The sequence below is a fragment of the Mycetomoellerius zeteki genome, unplaced genomic scaffold (assembly GCF_001594055.1).
Source record: "Mycetomoellerius zeteki isolate Tzet28-1 unplaced genomic scaffold, Tzet1.0 scaffold149, whole genome shotgun sequence".
Classification (NCBI taxonomy): Eukaryota; Metazoa; Arthropoda; class Insecta; order Hymenoptera; family Formicidae; genus Mycetomoellerius; species Mycetomoellerius zeteki.
The window spans coordinates 317,427-338,221 of NW_017256436.1; the positions used below are offsets into that span (position 1 = coordinate 317,427).

The 20,795-nt window shown below is 30.9% G+C and overlaps 1 protein-coding gene across 2 annotated transcripts; it reads left to right on the forward strand.

Moving 5' to 3' along the window:
- The first annotated feature begins 9,588 nt into the window (after positions 1-9,588).
- On the forward strand, positions 9,589-20,455 carry LOC108720235 (serine/arginine repetitive matrix protein 2). 2 transcript variants are annotated; one of them, XM_018444124.1, is made up of 15 exons: positions 9,589-9,804; positions 10,732-10,881; positions 15,198-15,283; positions 15,377-15,425; positions 15,525-15,648; positions 15,737-16,045; positions 16,130-16,359; positions 16,456-16,578; positions 16,710-16,821; positions 17,060-17,972; positions 18,333-18,887; positions 19,014-19,205; positions 19,617-19,808; positions 19,912-20,057; positions 20,143-20,455. In XM_018444124.1, exons 2-15 carry the CDS (start codon positions 10,771-10,773, stop codon positions 20,250-20,252), a joined length of 3,252 nt encoding a protein of 1,083 aa, XP_018299626.1. In that variant the 5' UTR covers positions 9,589-9,804; positions 10,732-10,770; the 3' UTR covers positions 20,253-20,455. The 2 variants fall into 2 exon arrangements, with proteins under 2 accessions (XP_018299626.1, XP_018299625.1); XM_018444123.1 differs by lacking the exon at positions 9,589-9,804 and having other exon boundaries at positions 10,224-10,881.
- Positions 20,456-20,795: the final 340 nt, after the last annotated feature.

Here is a 20,795-nt window from a genome sequence, read left to right on the forward strand (position 1 = left end):
GACTGCGGAGAAAAAAAAGGGCGTGCCACTTTATCGTGGAAATGTCGACGGCGAGGAAAAAACTGTTTTATTCGAAAGGATCGGAAAAGAAATGATCTCCCTATCGCCCGATCGCGTATGCTGGAGCATCGTGATAAAGGGAAAACGATTCTCGAATGGGAAAAGCGAACAAATCTGCTCCCACGGAGTGCTGGGATAAAAGAGACGATTTGCAAACTTGCTCTTGGAGTGACACATACGGAGCCCCGATTCCGTTCGGAAGGCAAACGCAAGCACGAAGTTATCGTTTATAAAGATCCCACTCGACAGAGAGAGAGCCGCGACAAACTTTATGAATTATGGAACAATCCCACGTCGGAAAAATAATAGGCATCGTTTCGTTTTGATTCGATTATTTCGTCTCGTATGTCAGCTAAGCGTTTCTAATCTGGATCCTCTATTTCCGGAAAAGGTTCCAAACTCATATGCCATATCACATAAAAGGTTCATTGAGAGACCCCATTATTGTAACATAATATAACGTAACTTGCACTTTTACGAGACAAAAAACCCGGCTCGACCAGCAGGTTTGCAGGTCGACCAGCGAAATTCGAAAAGCGGAACCTTACGCGTGGATTGACTCGTTGTGACTTTTTATTTACAATGCAAATAGCCAAAAATGGAAAGTGACGTGGTGTAGCACATACGTACCACCGTTTCGTCGGGAAATTGCGCGTTATTTCGAAACAATTTCTCCAACTTCGATCAATTCGACAGTTTAGCTTTCGTCGCTTTATTGCATTTGCCCGGTGCGGATGGTACGCTAATGCAAACGTTTTTCTTTAAAGTCCTACCCCACCTGTCCGCATTTGCTCCATCCCTCACTCTTATCCCATCCACCCCCGCCCGGCGAACTATGTTGAGCAGATGCGCGATCGATGTTACCAATGGGCCGACCACTAAATCGTAGCGTGTGTACCCCGATTGCTCGAAGTCACGACACTAACACTACAGATGAAATTAACAGAAGCGACCGCGCCGAAAAGGGCAAACTTGCTAAGCTCAGGGTCAATATAGTCATTCTCTCTCGTAGAATGTGCGCGCACGTGTATCATTTCAAGCTTCGAGATTTCAGCATTCTGGACTCGTCTGATTATTCCACAAACAAAATGAATTCTACATACATTCTTTCTGGTTTACGGTTACTCCTTCTTTTCCTTCACTCTGAATTTTATTCCTAAATGGAACACAGTACCAGGAGTTTATACCTCCTATCTTCTCCTCATTTACGATATGCTTGGTACGTTGCTACCGGGTCGTTTCACAACAGACGAGCTTATTATTCAGATTATGTACATATAGGATTACGATTACAGAAACCCTAAAAGAATTCTAAATGATTAAAGAAATAAAAGAAGATTTATAGACCTCGAAGAAGATAAGAAGGCAGTAAAAGGAGGTGCAAAAACTATACGATGATGGAAAAGGCACTTGACGGAGAGGGATAAAGACAGAAATTAGAGGAGGCCAAGGCCCAAATTAAATTATAGTACCATAAAAGAAAATATGATTAGAGATAGTAATCTGTTTCTTTCAACCCCCTTCCCCGTATCTTTTTTTCTATCTTGCTAGTATACAACATTTATCATTAGCGAGCAAGCTGAGCGTTTTACGGCGATTCAATTTGCCTTCCGCGCTTTATTTTCTTTACTCCGCGAGACGTATCTTTAAAGTAATGACGTAATCGTAAATCCGTGATGCGTCGGTCGTCGCGTTCAGTCTAGTTGTGTGCATGCAGCTACATGGAAATAGACCATCAAAAGCCAAAAACACAGGTGGACGGAGAGTCGGGCACTTCCGGTGGTCGTTAGTAGCGCCGATAAAAGCATCGAGAAGATAGTATCGCTCGCACACGTTCTGGAGGAAGTAATGATCAAGTCACTTTCCGATAGTTCGGCGATAGCGCGATTCTCCCTTAACAGCTAAAATGCGGCGATCAATAATTAAAGAAACACTGATGGCATTGATGTGATATCGTGTGTCGTTCCACCAGCAGATTGAGAATATATCGTGTATCCGGCATATCTGACGTATATCCAGGACACATCCGGAGAATCGTAAGGCACTAGAACGGGAAAAGTTCGTGAAAAAAGTAAATAATAAAAGTGTTGGTGATTTTCTACTCCGAACAGGAGTTTTCAAACGTTGTTGTTGCGAGCATGAGATCGTTACGGTGTAACGATCTCAACATCGGAAATTTCGCGATATAACTATCTGACACCGATAAGTCGTTATTTTTTATAAATTTTGTTATCATACTTTTCTAACTCGTGTAACGAGTTTACAAAAAAAAGGAAGTTGTACACGTTTAATTTTTGATCCATATCAATCAGGCAATATCGTTGACGTCATGTCGTTCGAATCTTCTTACAGTGTCGTTGCAACGAATACGATTATGGCGAGACCGGCAAGTCTGGAAAATGGCATTCTCGATAAATACGAAATCATGCGCAAGCCGAAACATACATACTCTTCCAATACTTACCCTTCGCGTGGTCACTGGTCGTTCAGTTGTGAAAACTTAATTCGCCGATTTACTTCACCGTGTTATTTCTCGGTCTATCGGCCGACGTTCGAGTTTATTGGGTAGTTTGTTTGAGTCAATCTTTTACGTGTAAAAATAGAATTTCGCAATATATTCCATAAACGTTTGATATATTTAAAGTAACTAGACCCTACATATATTATCTAAGCTTTGTGATTTTTTTCTAATTTTTTGCTGAGTCCAAAATTGAAAACTGTTAGATTCAAAAGAGGAAACATTTCTGAATATTCCACTGTTCCGAATAACTTTTACTAACTTATTTTTTCGAGATTCTTTCTTGTTGTGGCATTTTGATTTACAAATTTTGGAACATTCCAAGTATAACATATTACGAAAATTATGGGACAATTCTTCCATTTGTTTTATACACTCAGAGAAAGATTTTTTCAATTCAAAGAAATGTTTTTTTGCTATACGGTTAAAGAAAAAATTTCTTTGATTTAAACGTAATTTCTTTGATTAAACATAATTTCTTTAAATCAAATAAATATTTTTATTTGAATTAAAAAAAATAATGTTTAATCAAAGAAATTACGTTTAAATCAAAGAAATTTTTTCTTTAACCGTATAGCAAAAAAACATTTCTTTGAATTGAAGAAACCTTTCTCTGGGTGTAGTGATAGCCAAAATTTTGTTATGCTACTAACAGTCGACATACAGGATATATAATATATGAAGTTTGTTTTCTGTTTCTACACTGGTTGTACAAAAAGTGTACACTAAAGCGTTTTCTGTCCCCAAAATGGCATTAGTGACGCTGTTTTTTATTCCAGTGCAACAGAACTCAGTGCACGAGTTCACTGTACTGGCTGCACTAGGTCTGAAATCAGTAGGCCTGTTATTTTTAGCTGAACTTTTTTACGGTTCATCTTTTCTTTTTTTCTTTCCAGCATAGAGAGAAAAGGAAAAAAGATGAGCCGTGCAAGAACTTTAACAGCCTTAGTGTAAGTAGCAGTACAAGTACTAGTTCAGCCGTAGAAAACAGATCTTGTACAAATAATGCGAGAGTTTATGAGTAATAAAACGATAAAAAAATATAAATGATAATAAGCCTACATGCAAAAATATTTTGTATAACATTATCTTTATTATAATTAAGAATTTTTTTAATAGTGGAATTGCATTAATACTTTTATTTTCATCACACGAATCTAATACTTCCATGTAAACAATATAAGATGCCACTTTTATCTTGCACTAGAATGTTTTTTATTCCTTGCCTGCACGCTTACACTCGTCAGTTCTGGATTGCACTAGTTCAGTCTAGTTCAATTCTAGTGCAATCCTCGTGCAGGAACAGAAAACAAACCTACGATTATCTATATAAATTATCTACGATAAAAGTGGTAAGAATTACGGAGAAAGAAAAAAAATATCTCATATTTACTGTTTTAAAAAATATCTCGTACATCAAAAATGTAGACGTAATAAAATGATTGAACGAAGAATGCGCGTGTTTGAAGAGGCATAATTAAATATAAGAACGAGATAATAGATTTAATTGTTTATTTTATATCACGCTAATTCCAACGATTCCACATCGAGTGTAAATGGTATAATTTATGGTGCCTGTCTATTGTTGGATGACATGCATGCTTAAATCAATAATGTATTAACAATTAGTGTCTTCCTTTTATTGTCTAAACCCCATATGGATGATATGTCATCCGGTTATTTGTTAATTTATTGGACCTTGATTAACTTTGACGGAAATTTATCAAAAAGAGAGTGATTTTTCTGTTCACAATAGAATATACTATTTGTATACACATTTATCATATTCACATATCTCGCGGCACACATACGCTTTTATTTAATCCTTAGTATATACGATTGGGTCACCTGTGATCTGCGTATTTCCTTTCTTTGAAATACTAGAAACTAAATAATCAATTCCTATCTCTTTTCCTTTTATTTAATACATTACTTTACAAATGTTTTCTTAAGATGTTAAGTATATATGTATATTATATATATGTAGAATTACTTAATAATTTTTGAATAGTATTTATAAAAGTGATGAAAATTAATCCGGGACATGAATGACCCATCGTATATAATAAAGGATCAAAATTATCATGTGTATTAAATTAATCTTATTAATATATTTTATTAAGATATTATATTTATTATACATTAAAATTATCTGAACAATTTTATGTGTAATTTTATTTATCAATATACCTTTGTTTTTGCCAATATTACCTTTGTTTTTACATCTCTGAAAATGCAAATACGTGAGTGCAGTTGCACAAAAACATAAAACTTATTAGCAAAAAGTTCAATAATAAATACGCGAATATAACACATATGTATACGATATTCTCTGCTAAATAGCGCTTGTTGTTGATCTCCGTTGAAACTATTTGGTTCCCGGTTCAGTTACATGTACACTTGTATATACACATGTAGCTTAAGATTGCGTCTTTCTATCCTTGATGCTAACGGATTAAAACATGCGTCGTGAAATGTGAGCGCAGTACTCACAGTGCGAACAATATGTGATGTATATCTCTTGCTACGTTGTTAGATGCACTTGGATCCCGTATATTTACCGATTACCCGCATGTTCCATTTATATTAATGTTTTTCCATAAAATGGAAATTTTTTTATTTACAATACTGGTTTTTGCAAATTTTGCAATATTCACGATAAAAACAATGATGCAGTTTCTTGGATTAATCTAGTCTTATCAATAAAAAAATTACATTATTAATTTAATAATTTTTAAACCTTATTAAATATTGATATCATACTGTCATAAAACAATATATGTATTATTAATCCTAAAACAATAAGTTTGTTTATCATAGGAACGATATCATAGGAATGACATTTAAGCTTGATTTTTTTTTTTGTAAAAATAGAAATATTAACTTTAGAAAATATCTCCACGCTGATACAGTTAAACAATATAATATTTTCTTCTTTTTCCATTACATGTTAAGGTTAATCGTTTGAGAAGAAGCGCGATCGCACTTCTGCTGTTTTATGTTCAAAATTTCCAGTAATAATATGCTTGTTTTTGTTTTTATTGTAACTATTAATCAGGCTTCACTAAATCAAAGTATTTTGTTTTCTTTTTAAAAAAAAATAAATTAAAAAATTGCAAATGCAATAAAAAAATCTTAATTTTCCTTATTTATGTATGTATATATATATATATTAATTAAAAATCTAAAATATAAAATTGAATAAGAAGACAAAAGAAAGTATCACAACAACGCTTGTGTGTTTGTATATGTGTGTATAACAGCATTTCACAAAATAAAAAATTCAATCACGTTACTAGTATTTTTCGCATGCATTTTTACGATAGTCTTCAGCAGTTGTATAAAATAATAATATAAAAAATTGAACATTTAAAATAAATATTACTCATTGTCAGTAAAATAAAAAATTACAATACAAAAATCTATAACAGACTGAGAATAAATTCAATTAAATAAGAGAAATCCTATTTTTCGCGGTCGAAGCAGATCTTAGTGTTTAAATATTTCTGTGTGAATTTATTTCTGTGGTCGAATGGTGAAGACGCCCGCACGGAATACGGAAGATCAAGGTTTAAAACTTGGTTGAAGCGATATTTTTCGCAATAAATTATTTGTAGGTTCAAGATTGTCATTGTATATCAGATTATTAATATTCTTATAAAGATGTATATTAACAAAAATTATTAAATTACTTGTTAATTTAAAATGTGATATTACTATTCTTCTGCTCATGATTGCGTTTCAAGAAAAAGATTTCGATGTGCAATTTGCAGAATCAGGTATGTATATAAATTTACATAGAAATATTTAAATATTAAAATCTGATTTAACCGAAAAATAAAATTTCTCTTATTTAATTGAACAAAAATTTGTATTACATATAAAAAAAAATAAAAAAGTATATCGTTTAATAACTTTTGTAGTAAATGCGCTATAAAACTATAATACACATACAAAAAGTAATACACATTTAAAAATTTTATGACAATTACTTTATCGTTTATGTAAATTTATAAATGCCAGAGTTATATAATAATAATAAATAACAATAAAGAAGAAAATTCATTTATGGAATTTGAAGATTTCAGCTGCGGTACTTTGATCTGGATTACCTGGTTAATACTTGTGACAAATGCATTTTCTCTTCGTATTTTCTTTTCCTTGGGGATTTTCGAAGATAAAATACCTACGGATACCTGAGAATTTCTTTTTATTATGTCAAGAAAATATAAAAGCTTCAAACCTAGATATTCAAACCTATGCATTCAGGTAAGATTTCAAAAAACGATAATTATACCTGGCAAAAAATATAAGTCATCAATCATTTCTTTATCGGTCTGCGAAGAAAAATATTAAATCAAGGTCTTTCAAAACTTAATTACTTTACTAGGAAATTCATATTTTATAACAAAATGTATAATGAAAGACATAAAAATTCTTCTTAAAATATTCATTTTCCGTTGACTCTTAGACTTAGTATTTTTATTTGCTAGAAAACGGACAACTGATTTATGAAGTGAGTATGGCTATGGTAACAAAAAAACGAGGGGTGTGCATTCTTGCCTACCCTCTTCCATCTAAGGAATCTGGCAGCGGCGACACGTGAAAGGCCATAAAGTTTTAAAGCTATAAAACGCGAAACAAAGCACAAAAGGAAAAAAGATTCTATTGCTATCTCTAACAGTTTTCAAAATAATAAACGGCTTGTAAAACTTTTTAATTTTCTACTGTGTGTGCACGTATTAATAAAACACTATAAACTTTGCAACATTTATTATAAGCCATATATAACGTCATAACAATTGTGTAACAGTTATATACTAACTATAAATTGTACATCGTAGTTTTATACCAAAAGTCGCTTTGATCTTTCAAGCGATATACAGCCAGACATTCATTTGAGAGAACTTAATATTGCAGTTCCTGGAATAATTAAGGATTGAAACTTTTTAAATGTTCGACGCATTCCAAAGATAGCGATAACAGAATCTAATCTATGAACTAAATTACATTGAAAGACTGATTAGATAACGTGATTGTAGCATAATTACTTATTTGCTCAAATAATGAGCAAATATGTAATTATGCTACAATCATGTTAACACAAGATATAGGATATTCTAGTAACGTAGGACAATTAAATATCTTTAGATTACAGCAATTCTTTCATTAATTACATATGTGACTAATTTAATCTATCGGCATATTATAGATACCTATTTATAAATAATGAACGAAGCACGTGCTACGAAATAAAGCCAACAATCAATGTGATTATGCTTAATTAATTAACATAAAGTGCTGAAATTTGTAAAATTTATCTTCAAGAAAAATACGTCAGAAAAAAATCTGTACGAATTTGTAACAAAATAAATATGTATAATAAATATCTATATATATGAATTTACACATTTAATCTCTGTTACAATCCTTATAATGCCATCTCGTGATTATTTCAGCAACGTTTATGCACACAATATAATTCAAGTAAATCTAAATAAATAATAGTCATTCGAATAATTTCGAAATTGCAAAATTACAAGCCTCATATAATTTTCAACAATTAATTGATTTCATTTTCTCTATATGCTTTAATAAACGCAGGCAAATGTTCGTACTTTGCCGTAGGCGACATCTAACTTTAGGAATTGTTGTTCAAATAGCTTGCTTTTGAAACTTACAGTTTGCCAGCGGCACCCTGTGGACTACCGCTGCAGTTAGAAACGAAAGTCGGTAGACATGCAGGTAATACTCCACAGAATTTCTTCGCGTATAATATATATTCCTTTCAGCATTTGTTTAATACTTGTAAAATTAACCATGTAATCATCTTTAATGAACTCGTATTATATACAATAAAAAAAAACGATCCTTGGAAAACTATGAATCTATATATAAATTTTTAATTATTTCTTACATATTATTCGTAAATATTGATAATTATTATCAATATATAATATATATTAGGGGGGTATATATTAATAGTACTGTAACATGTCACATTATTTTTCCTAAGTTATTTAAATTATTTAAAATAACCAACCTTATAATTAGTATAATCTTCGTATAATCCTAAACTTTTTAGTTAAAGAATTTGAAGTATATATTTTTGTAATAATTTTAACATTTTAATTATTATATTTTATATTTTTTTATATATATATTTATTTAATTATTATATTTTATGTATTTATTATTAACTTTAATATTTTAATTATTTGTGACATGTTTGTAAATAATCGCGGTATGCTTTTGCATTTGCAATAAACAGTGATAAAGTTTTCCATTACATTCGCAATATGTATTAATATTCAAGTCATAAGACATAAGTCAGTGAATGTAAAAAATTAAGAGATTTTATTACCGCCTATAAAGTATATAACTTTATTAAAAATTATTATTTTTATATATATATTATTCTCATGCATTTCTTAATCATAAAAGAACTTCGTGCTTTTTTTTTAATGTTTCCCATTCAAATTCTTTTTTTTTATTTAGAAATTCAACAATATCATTCATTTACGGAAGTAACCATTCAGTGGTCGTGATTAGACAATTTTATTCATCCGTTCAAAATGGGCAGCCGGGATTCATTCTTTTCAGTAAAAATTTAGGAATGGCCATCAGTGGGACATTACTTGTGACCAATCAGAAAAGTTTACCAGTCGATGTGGGTCTCACTCGTCTCACTCATTTCAATGAAACGTGAATGCTATTGGAACTCAGATTCGAAAACCTACCCCATCTTCGCGGGAAAAATCTTCGCTCCAAGCTGCTCCAAGCTGCGTGCGCACACAACAATACAAGAGTATAATATTGTGTGAGTGACCATCGAATACGAAATGCGCTAGCAGACTCCAGAAATCCAGATCAGACTCGTGAGAGTTGTGCGTGGTACGGACGTCGGTCACAGTAGTGTGCATCGTGCAGTAGTACCGTACTATACGTGCGCCGAGGTGTACGCTTGTGGTGTGAACGAAGTTCGTGTAGTAGTAGAGAGACTCCGACTCGAGACTAGTCGTCGCGAACGTGGTAGTCACGTGTACGCGTGTTCCCGTTGGAACTACCGATCGAAATTCGCTCGTCGTATCAAGCAGCAGTATTTTCCGCGGACATCAGTGTCGGCTCGTGCTGCGTTGCGGTGTATTAAGCGAACGTGGTGTTATTCGAGCGTCGAGTTCCTGCTAAATACCGCTGAGATAACCGTGACTCCTTCGCTCGACGAGGTTCGTAGGGCTTGCTACTGACACGCGTTGCCGCGTGGTGTTAACTTATCAATCGGAACGACGTAGGAAAGCATCGAAATCCGGCACGAAATCACGTTCCAAGCATAATCCGACGTAATCACATCGAACAGCATTCTCGCGGAACGTCAGCCGCTGGTCTCCGGAGGCGTGGTGGTCTGACGCGGCGTGGGCAAGCATGGCTAGCCGGCTCCTCTGTCTCCCTCTCTCTCTTTCTCTCTCTCTTTCTCTCCGGTCTCTCCTCCTTTCACTCATTCCGCGAATACATAGACACGTTCGCGCCTACTACGGGCGCGTGTACGCGTGCGTATACGACGCGTCTCTCTTTCTCTCCGCCGTGCAGACGTAAAGAGAGACGCTCTCCTTCCAATTTCCATGTGCAGACTTCAAGAAGGTATCTTCGGAGCAGCCACGCGTTCCCTCCGTCCATCCGGAATATTATCGGAGACGTTGAATTCTCGACAGTCGCGTCGTGCAAGTTCGCCACAGTGTGTGTCATCATTGCGAATTTATTTTCTGTTTTGACGATAGAATAACGGTATCGCGGTCGATCGGCGATCTCTGCCGCCACAGCTGGTTCGATCCGTGCCACGGCACAGTGGTTCGTCGGCGCGGCGAACTGACCGCAACGTGGACGCGATTCACGTTGCAAAATCCACGCCACCCTCGGGTAATCCCGTGTGCCCGTACATGATCGTCTATCGTTCGCATAAAGCCACGTAAAGCGCGTTTCAAGTCGAATGTCAAGTCCCTGAGCCGCACACGTGCGTTCCCGTCACACTCCCTTACCCCTCGGTATAACATAACCTAGAATAAAGCCGCGTGGCTTAGCGTGCCAATTGCGTTCGAAGTTGCTCGCGTCAGCCGCTTGCTCAGTTAGTATTTTTCAGTGTATCGTTTGTACCGCAGGTAACGTGAAGTGACAAGTGCCAAGCAACGATTTGAACGATGGAAGCTGGAAATTTTGCAATAGAAACTGGAAATCGTACGATTGGAAATGAATACGATACATTTCCCAAGGAATTATTTCCCGATTACCCATACTTAGCTGAGGACGAGGTAAATTTCTTATATATTTACATACTTGAACAACGCGCTTATGAATGTCCAGTGATAACGTCAAGAAAAAAAAATGATTTCGTCTATCATAATAATTTTGATCTTACTCAAGAAATGGAGCTAGTTTCTTGTTCTAAATACCGTCTGTGGCGGAACAATCTTGCAAAAAAAGCTATAACGTTATTCGTAACAGGAGTCTTTCTTGAAAAGAATTATTATATTTTTGAAAGTAATTGTTAATTTTTTTTAATTACTATATGTTTGAAAATAACTGCTACGTTTTTTATAATTACTATGTTTTTGAAAAAAAATTGTTACATTTTGCAAAAAAGCTGTTATAATGTTATTTATAATAAATTTTTTTAGTCTTCTTTGAAAATAATTACTATATTTTTAAAAATAATTATTACATTTTAAAATAATTTTCAGATAATTTTTTAAATCATTTAAAAAAATTTTTTTTTTTTCCGGAAAATAGGAAATTTGTTTCCATATTCATTTATTACTACACTTTAATTTTAATGGACATTCATTTATTTTAGCATAATGTTTTTGCATATAATTTTGTTGCATGTCGGGGGGGAAACAATAAATTATTTATTTATATATTTTAACTGTTAAGATTTTAACAAATCTTAACATTTATTCAATATAATCTTGATAAAACATATTCTTTGTTGATTAATATCCATTGCTACCAATGTAGATTAACTTTAATCTTAATTTAATTTACTGTTTATCTTTTTCTTAGAATTAGAAAAAGATAAAAAGTAAGTCGAAATTAAAATTCATTTTACATTGAAAGAAGCGGACTAAATAAAGTATCATTTATTGACGATTATTTTAGCATTTTCATTAATACTTTATGTATAGTTAGGTATATATTCTTCTTTTTAACTTCTGGTTAAACTTTTAAACTTTCCTAAACATTGAGATAAGATCGGAAATAAACTTAATAATGACAATTAAGAAACTTTTGTTCGAAATTTGCGAAAGTTGCGTTGCATTGCCTACTTTATTTAACACGAGGACTACATATTCAATCACTTTTCTTTTTTTTTTTAACACTCTAACATGTTTTGAAATTTTCTAATTTGAAATGAGAAAAGAATCTCTGTTAAATAATATTATGATAAAAATATTTTTTCATCATTTTTAAATTTTTATACTCGCTAAGAGTTTGAATAATTTTTAAAAACACTGTTTTATATATCAACACTTATTAAGATAAAAAAAATACAATATTCTATTGATAAAATAAAAATTATCTTAATTATATACTTTGCCCGTAATTTCTTTGATTGCTTATTTAAAATTATTTATAACATTTTAAATTATTTATAAAAAGAAATGTTATTTCTTTAGGTCTGTGTGTTAAATAATCACTATCGGGATGAATTCAATGAAGTATATAAGATCATTCAGGTTTCTTCTTATCTAAATAGTATCTAGATATAATTAAAAACATACTTTTAAAGATTTCAGTAATAATGAAGGTTCTCGGTGAAAGTTATTAAAATCTAGAACATAAAAGGAAAAACGTTTGGAAAGCAATTGTGAGATACCTAAATAAAGTTCTTATTTTATTTGACAATAAATATCATGAAAAATTGTAAAGTTTACAAAAGCATAAAATGAAAAAGAATGCGTAAACATAGATAAAATTTCTAGGTGTCCATTCTTTTTTATTCATTTGTAGATTCTTTTGTAAAACTTCACTTCATTAACCTTAATTCATGTGCTAAACATTAAAACTTTTAAAAATGATTTCTATTATGTGAGTACTATTTTTGCTATTCATTCAATAATAATTTTCTGAAATATTTTTTAAGAAGTTATATACATCTGAAAGGTCAAAAAATATATTAATATTTGTAAACTTCTTCTAAAAAATATAATATTAAAATTGTATTTAAGTAAGATTTAAGATGCCTGTGGCATTAAATTGAAGATTTAATTTAATTTGGAAGGAATACATTATTATTTCAGTTTGATGCAAAACCAAAAGTATAAAATTGGCGCGCAATCTAATATCTGAGAGACAAAAATTATTTAAATATACATGTTTTATTCCAATATCTTACTTTGAAGTTTGAATGGCGTTTCTCGTACTTATTGTTAGTTGATTCGTATAAGCGATCCTTGTTGTTGTGTATTCTAATTTTAATATTGTGTTTAAGTAAATCTTGATAAAAAAAAGTACGTATATACTTTTAAATAGACAATAACGTAAAATTTATTTTTAAAATGTGAATAAAAGATTGGTAGGTTGCAAGGTATAGGCTTATCTATGTAATATTTTTTATATAGATTATGTTTTTAAGAACGCGCGCGTTTTGCTGCAAATTATATTGACTGACCATGTGTTTAAAAAAGAAGCGTTTGCAAAATTTTCCTTTCTTTTACAATAGAAATGCTCAATTTCCATTGTCACTCTGTACCCTCTGTACACAATGTCGGTTATATTCAAAACTTTGGAAAATCCACCGTAATGGTCAAAGAGACAAAAAAACACAAAGGTCTTATACCTGCGTGTCAATTCTGAATTCTAACCACTTAGGCTCGATTGCACCAATATTACTTTAACTTTAAGCGAGATTCAAAACTCTCTTCCTTTCTGGCTCTCTCTCTCTCTCTCTCTCTCTCTCTCTCTCTCTCTCTCTCAGCTTTAAAAAAAGAAAGGGAAATTTTAAGCTTCACTTAAAAAAAAAAAGTAACGTTGGTGCAATCGGATCTTAGTAACTTATTTTGTTATTTTTGAGAAATTTAAAACGAGAGTTTCTAAACTAATTATAATTTGAATAAAAATATGTTAAATCGATTATATGTTTAAAGCAAACCGTTTTACTTTTTAATAGCGTAAAATAAATTTCGTCTAATGTAAAACTCTTAAAAACTGTCTAAAGAGAATTTCGATTCTTATTAGTAAATTAAAATCATGTGACATAATTCTCTGAATTAAAACTATGCTGAGATATAATAGAAATACGAAATTATTTTTGTGTCTCAACTTAATTTAATTCATGGAATTGTGTACTATCAACTATATATATATCGCAATATAATTTTAAATTCTTAAAAAGAAATTTAATTCTTTCAAAGTGTCCATCCTTAAATGTCCTTGAATCCTGGAATTTAATGTATCCCAGAAAACCCTTACTTTTCCATGTCGATTAATTTTCATTACTTAATTAATTTTTATTGTGATTCGCACAATATTATATGTGTTTTGAATTCAAATCAGGATTCTATATAACACATTTTAAAATGAAAACAAATTTGGACCAATATTATTTACTGTCTCATAAATAATATCAAACAAACATTCAACACAAACTATAATTTAATAAAAAAATTTGGATTTATTATCTACTGTTATAAAATAGAATATAATAGAGAAATTATCGTTTGTGATGAATGTTCATTTGATATTATTTATAAAACAATATAAATAATATTCTAAATTTGTTAGAGTTTTAATTCATTTATATAGAATCTTGGCTTGAATACAAACCATATAATATTGCGCGAACCGATGAAAATTAATCGATGAATAAATCTTGTAAAAATTATAGGATTTTTCCTGAAATTATTCTTGAATTGAGTAGCCAGATTTTGCTGGACACCTTGATTTCGAATTTTCGTTTGCATACTTCTGGTAAAAAAGTTACTGAAAAAACAATTTTGAAGTGGGTAATTTCACATTAGTCTGCCAACCACGAACAAATTAAATTTATTTAGTTTCAATCGCTATATTATCGTTTGCATATTTCGAAACAAGTTGATTTTTCGTTTGCACATTTTTAGTCAAAAAGTTATTAACAATTAAATATATATATACTATATATATATATATACATTATACATATATGATGAAAAGGAAAATAAATCGTTGTGAAAGATGTGAAAGATTGTAATGTCAAATAATAACAAAATCTTTTTCCAGTAAAATCATATTTTTTATTTTTAGATTCGTTTTTCTTTGAAAGTACCGGTCTTTAGTTTCTTAAATCTCTTTAGGAATGAATGGACTATGATTTAATTTAAAAAAATTTTATAATAAAAATTATAATTGTTTTATCAAAAATGCAAAAACATTTACTTCTTAAAACTATAATTAAACATAAAGATGTATTTACAAAAATGTCAATTGATATACAGCTAAATATATGAGAAAAAAAATTAAAAAATTTATTAATATTTATTATGCAAATAAATATTTATTAATGAAAATATTAATTAATATTTTTAATTAATAAAAAAATATGATTATTTCTTTATTAATAAACATTTATTTGCATTATAAAAAATTTCAGAGTTCACGGCTGATGGATATGGTTGAGAATATTTCAGCAGAAAATTTTAACGCAGTGTACAATTCCATTTGTAATATTGGAGAAAAGTAAGTATACCATTTTTATTCAAGATATATATATATATATGATAATTGTGATAAATGTACAACATGTAAATACATTTAATTATTTTTTTTTAGTAGCGAAGCAACTAGGCTTGTTGAAGATCTGTTTGCAAACTCGCTACAGGTTGGAAGTTTTTCTTTGTAATTAATGAATACTGTATATGAATTCTATTGTTTAAGAATTATACAATATAATAATAAAATGCTTTTCTCCAATCTGCAGTCATTATCATCTTATGAGGACTACATAACGACACCTACCAAGAACATATATATATATGAAGATATGATTGAAATAAATAAAAAGCCTTGTGAAATAATATTAAAGGAAGAAAAACAAGAAACTGGTTTGTAATCAATGATTGTTAAATTTTTTTTGTCAACTTTTGTCAATTTTGATAAAACATAAAACGTTTCTCTTTAATATTTTAAAAGGAGCTACATCTGAAATATTTGATAATACCGTAAAAACGGAAGTAAAGATTGAAGAAGACAATTTTACTGAACAAGAAATAAAGGACGAAATATTTCAGTTTCCAACAAATAACACTCTGCCTGTATTGTCTTATGTAAAAAATAAAAATAAAGCAAATACCAAGACAAAAAATCAAAATGCAAAAGGGAAAAAGAAAACGAAAGAAGATATAATAGCAATTAAAAATACAATAACAATTAAAAAAGTTAAGGCAGAGGAGCAAGAAGATTGTGTAGATGTTGAAACGATACCACGAGATGAAATACCAAGTAATTAAATCATTTTAGATTCATATCAAACTATTAAGTAAACATTAATATTATAACATTTTACTAAGATTTATTTTTTATTAGTACTGGAAGCACACGATGCAAAGAGTTTGTTGGAAAAATTCGAGGCTTGCGAGAATCCAAGTCCATGCAATAAATCGATCGTTAAAAATGATCATACATATGACATGAGATCAAACAAAACATGTCAAGTGACTCAAGAGTGCAGGGCTAACATATCGGAGAAATCCGTTTCTCAAGCTTCCAATCAACAGACCTCAATCTTACCTAAAAAAATAATCAATAAAACAAAGGTTATTTTTTAATAAATATTATTTTAATAAATATTTTAATATTTAAGTGGGTTAGTATAATTATGACCTAATTATGATTATTTTGTTGAATTTTAGCTATCAGAACGTAGAAAAACTAGTCCGAAAACTGCTACGCTAAATGTACAAAGTAGTAAACGTAAGAGTACACGAATGCAAGACGGAGCTTCCTGTAACAAGATTTTGAAGATAGACTCTACAGTAAGTAGAATCCTTTCCTTATTGTGACATGATTTGAATATGTATGTGCGCGCATCTATTTTTCACATATCGACTATTATTGCAAAATGTTTGATGTAAAATAATCCACCATTAATTATAACACTTTTTAGATATTGAATGATGCTAAGAGTAGAACTATTAGTAGAACTTTGGTACAGTTGGATCACGATTATTGCAATAATGACAACTTTCGTACCAAGAGCTTTCGTACCAATAGCAACAGTAAGTACGATGGATATAAGTGTAATGAAAATAAAAAAACTATCCTAATTAATGACATCGCTCGATTTTTTATTATCTGGTCAACTTGTGATTAAGCTTAATCTTATATTTCACCCAATAAGCTTCATCTATGATCCTATCACAGATGAAGCCCATTGGATAAAACATTAGATTAAGCCTAACCACAAGTTAACCAAGTAATGAAAAACTGGACCTAAAATATACTTATGTATACTAGAAACTACAAAACATACATCTGCATTAAAATCGAGCCAAAATGAGAATTGGAACCAACACGAAAGACATAATACTGACAGTTCAAATGAACAATATCATTTGGAATTGGCTAATGTGTGTGACGGTAATGGAAAACCAGCAGTCTTACAAAATGAAATCAAAGATAATTGGCTCGAAAATGATCATAAAGACTGTCAAAAAGAGATTTCTCTCAAATACTCCCACGATTTAAATAATTCATCTGTTAGAAATATAAATATTTCAAACGCATCTCCAACCGTCAAACCTCTTCTTCTTTCTATTCGTTCACCTTTAGCTAGAAAAATCATCCTGCAATCACAGAAACATGTATTACCTAAAACGAATATTGTACAAACAAGTTTTAAAACGCAATATATTTCCGTATTGAAGAATCCACCAAACGCATCACAATCACAATTCTCGATAAATAATTCTAATGAAAATATGGTAACCACTATGAATAATTCAAATAATGAAGTACAAAATATAATTGTACAAAATACTCAAGACACGCTACCACATGAAGAAGACAAGACATCTCGTGTCAAAATTAGTGTATTAGAATATCGAAAAAGAATACTGAACGATAAATCTCGTAATGATAAACCCATGATAATGAAAGAATCATCTCGAACTATACTAGTGGATATTTATCATGCTTCAACTATGAAACCATTACTTAGATCTGATCAAGAAATAAAGGATACGTTTTGGTGTGAGAGAGAAATTATGCCATGTTGGAAAAAGGAATCAGATATACAAGAAGAAAAAAATAAGCCAAAACCACCTACTCGCGATGTACAAACGGAAACGGACGAAAATATTTTTGAATATTTAAAATCAGTAGATGTTGAGGAGGAAGATGGGAAAATTATGGTGAAAAACACAAAAAGGTAAGGTATTAAATATTATTATTATTAATCTTAAAATTTATCGGATTTCATGATGAATCTTCTTATTCGAATGTTTCATATGTCAAAAATAAACCACAATAATGCAAATAATTTAGTAAAAAGATTGCTTTATAATTTGTTTATATTAAAAATAATGATTCAATATGATGATATTACGACAATAATTACACATACGTTTTAGAAAAGATCTTTCGAAAAGATCCTGGTCAGTTTTAAATATTTAATCCTTAAAATATTTTTGGTCCTTCCTCTTTCTTGAAAGAAGTCATCGTGAAATCTTAATTGCGAAAACTTTTGCATTCTAATTATATTATAATAATTTGTACAATATCACAATAGGGAGAAAAGTACAAAGAATAAAAAACAGAAATCCTGCGAAAGAGTTTCTCACAGTTTGAGTCGATCTAGATCAAAAAGTAGAAGCAGGAGTACGACAAGCGAAAGCAGTAGCAGTAGCAGGAGTAGAAGTAGAAGTAGGAGTAGAGACAGAAGAAGAAGTAGAAGCAAAAGTGAAAATCGAAGCAGAAGGAGAAGTAGAAGTAAGAGCAGGACAAGAAATAGGAACAGAAGCAGAAGTGTTAGTACACGTAGAAGGAGCACAAGCACAAGCAGAAGCAGAAGCAGAAGCAAAAACAGGAGTAGCAGTAGAAGTAGAAGTAGGAGTAGGAGTAGGAGTAGATCTCGAGTAGATCGACGTAGTAGCCGACGAACAATAAGTCATCGCACGCGACGCAGCTCTGTCACCTCAACTAGCAGTTGGTCGTCTCCCACATCTATTTCAATGAGATCAAAGCATTCGTATTCACGTTCTAGATCTCGATCCGACATCCGATCTAGATCTAGATCCAGATCCAGATCTAGATCTTCTGAACGGTTTTATTCTAAACGATCAAGGTATATAACTAATTCATTCCAATCAGAATTATACGTATAATAAATAAAATTGATAATACACTAATTTGTAAACGAAATCAATTTGAATAAAAATGTTTAAAATTCTCATAAAAATTATGCCAATAGGTCTCCCTCGACTTCAAATCTTCGAAGAAATAAATGGTCTAATCAACGAAAGGATAGTAGGGATCGTGAAAGAAGTTACGATAAATATGAGAGACGCGAAAGAAGTTATGATAAATATGAGAGACGCGAAAAAAGTTATGATAAATATGAGAGACATTCCTTCGCCAATCGCCATGCCAATAGATGTTATAGGTAAAACATATTTTTCGAGATATAAAGATGCGATTTCTATTGACATTGAAACGAATATTCATTTAACGAATTTCTTACTATACAATTTATTACATTATACCCAATTCTAAATAGCGTTCTAATTGCCAATTGAAGATTTTATTTCCACAATTGTTGTGTTGTATTAAGATTATAATTATATGTATAATTAAATAGTTTTATATATAATTATGTTATAATTTAATATAAAGTATATATAGAAATATATACATTTTACAAAAATTAGGAGAAAATGAAGAACTTATATTTGGAAAATAAATTTTTCAATTGATTTCATTTCAATGTTAAGAATAACCATCATACATAACCGTATATGTTTAATAAAATCTTGTCAATATATAGCCTTTCATCATTTTTATAATTTGTCTCTAGTGGATCACCATTAGGTTCTTATTCCGAAACTTACGATGATTGGCACAACAGAAAAAAGCAAAGAGAAATAGAAGAACGAAGAGTGGTATATGTAGGACGTATAGACGAAGGAATTACCAAATCTGATCTACGTAAAAGATTTGAAATTTTTGGACCTGTTGAAGATATCAGTGTACATTTTCGTGAACATGGGTATGTATCTTCACTTATATTCACACTTCATTATTTTTTTTTAAATTATATTATCCTCATACTACAATTCCTACAATTTCTACAATCTGCGATATTATTTTAGCGAAAACTACGGTTTTATCACTTTTTTATACAACAACGATGCTTATGAAGCCGTGGAGCATGGTAATGATAATCCATCTTTACCTGAATATACTCTATCTTTTGGTGGTCGCAGAGCGTTTTGTAAATCCAAGTACGCCGATCTTGGTAAGATAATTAATTAATATATCATACACATGTATGTATCAAAATTTTATCTTCTTTATGTATGGCGATTATATTTTCTTGACAGACAATGTAGAAGATGATGCATCTATTAGGAGGAGGCCTCACATAGATGAAGAGATGTCCTATGATTATCTCTTAAAGTCAACAGCATATATGCTCAAAAGAAAAGTTTGACATACGTATTGTCTAATCGTTTTAAATTTAAACAATAGATTGATTGTTATTAAAGTAAATTTTTTAGAGAGAGAAACGCACTTGTATCAATGCTCATATACAGTGTGTTTTGGTGCTGCTCCTTTACTATAACAAATAGTAATTAGGGATATTCAAATTATAAATACATTAGGAGCATTTGACATTTTTAATTATCCGATGCTTTGTTCAAATTTTTTAGTCTCTTCAAATATTTGTTTTCTCAGTTTGCCAAATCTTATCGAATTTTCTGGAAAAAAAATGATACGTTTTAATGATTTTTTTCATTATATAATATGTAAATACGGATAATTGGAAATATTCAAGTTATAATCGCACTTGAGCAGGTACCTGATCTTGTTGAGCACAGAGAGTCTATGTAGAAGAGAGTCGCCATTTAATCACATGAGCAAAAATTATTTCAGATAAACTAAGCAGAAAGCCTGTTTATTACTCCAGCCAATTATAGAAAGAGTTAGATGATTCTATTGGCGCCGCTCTCCCTTTAGACTCTTTAGTTGAAAA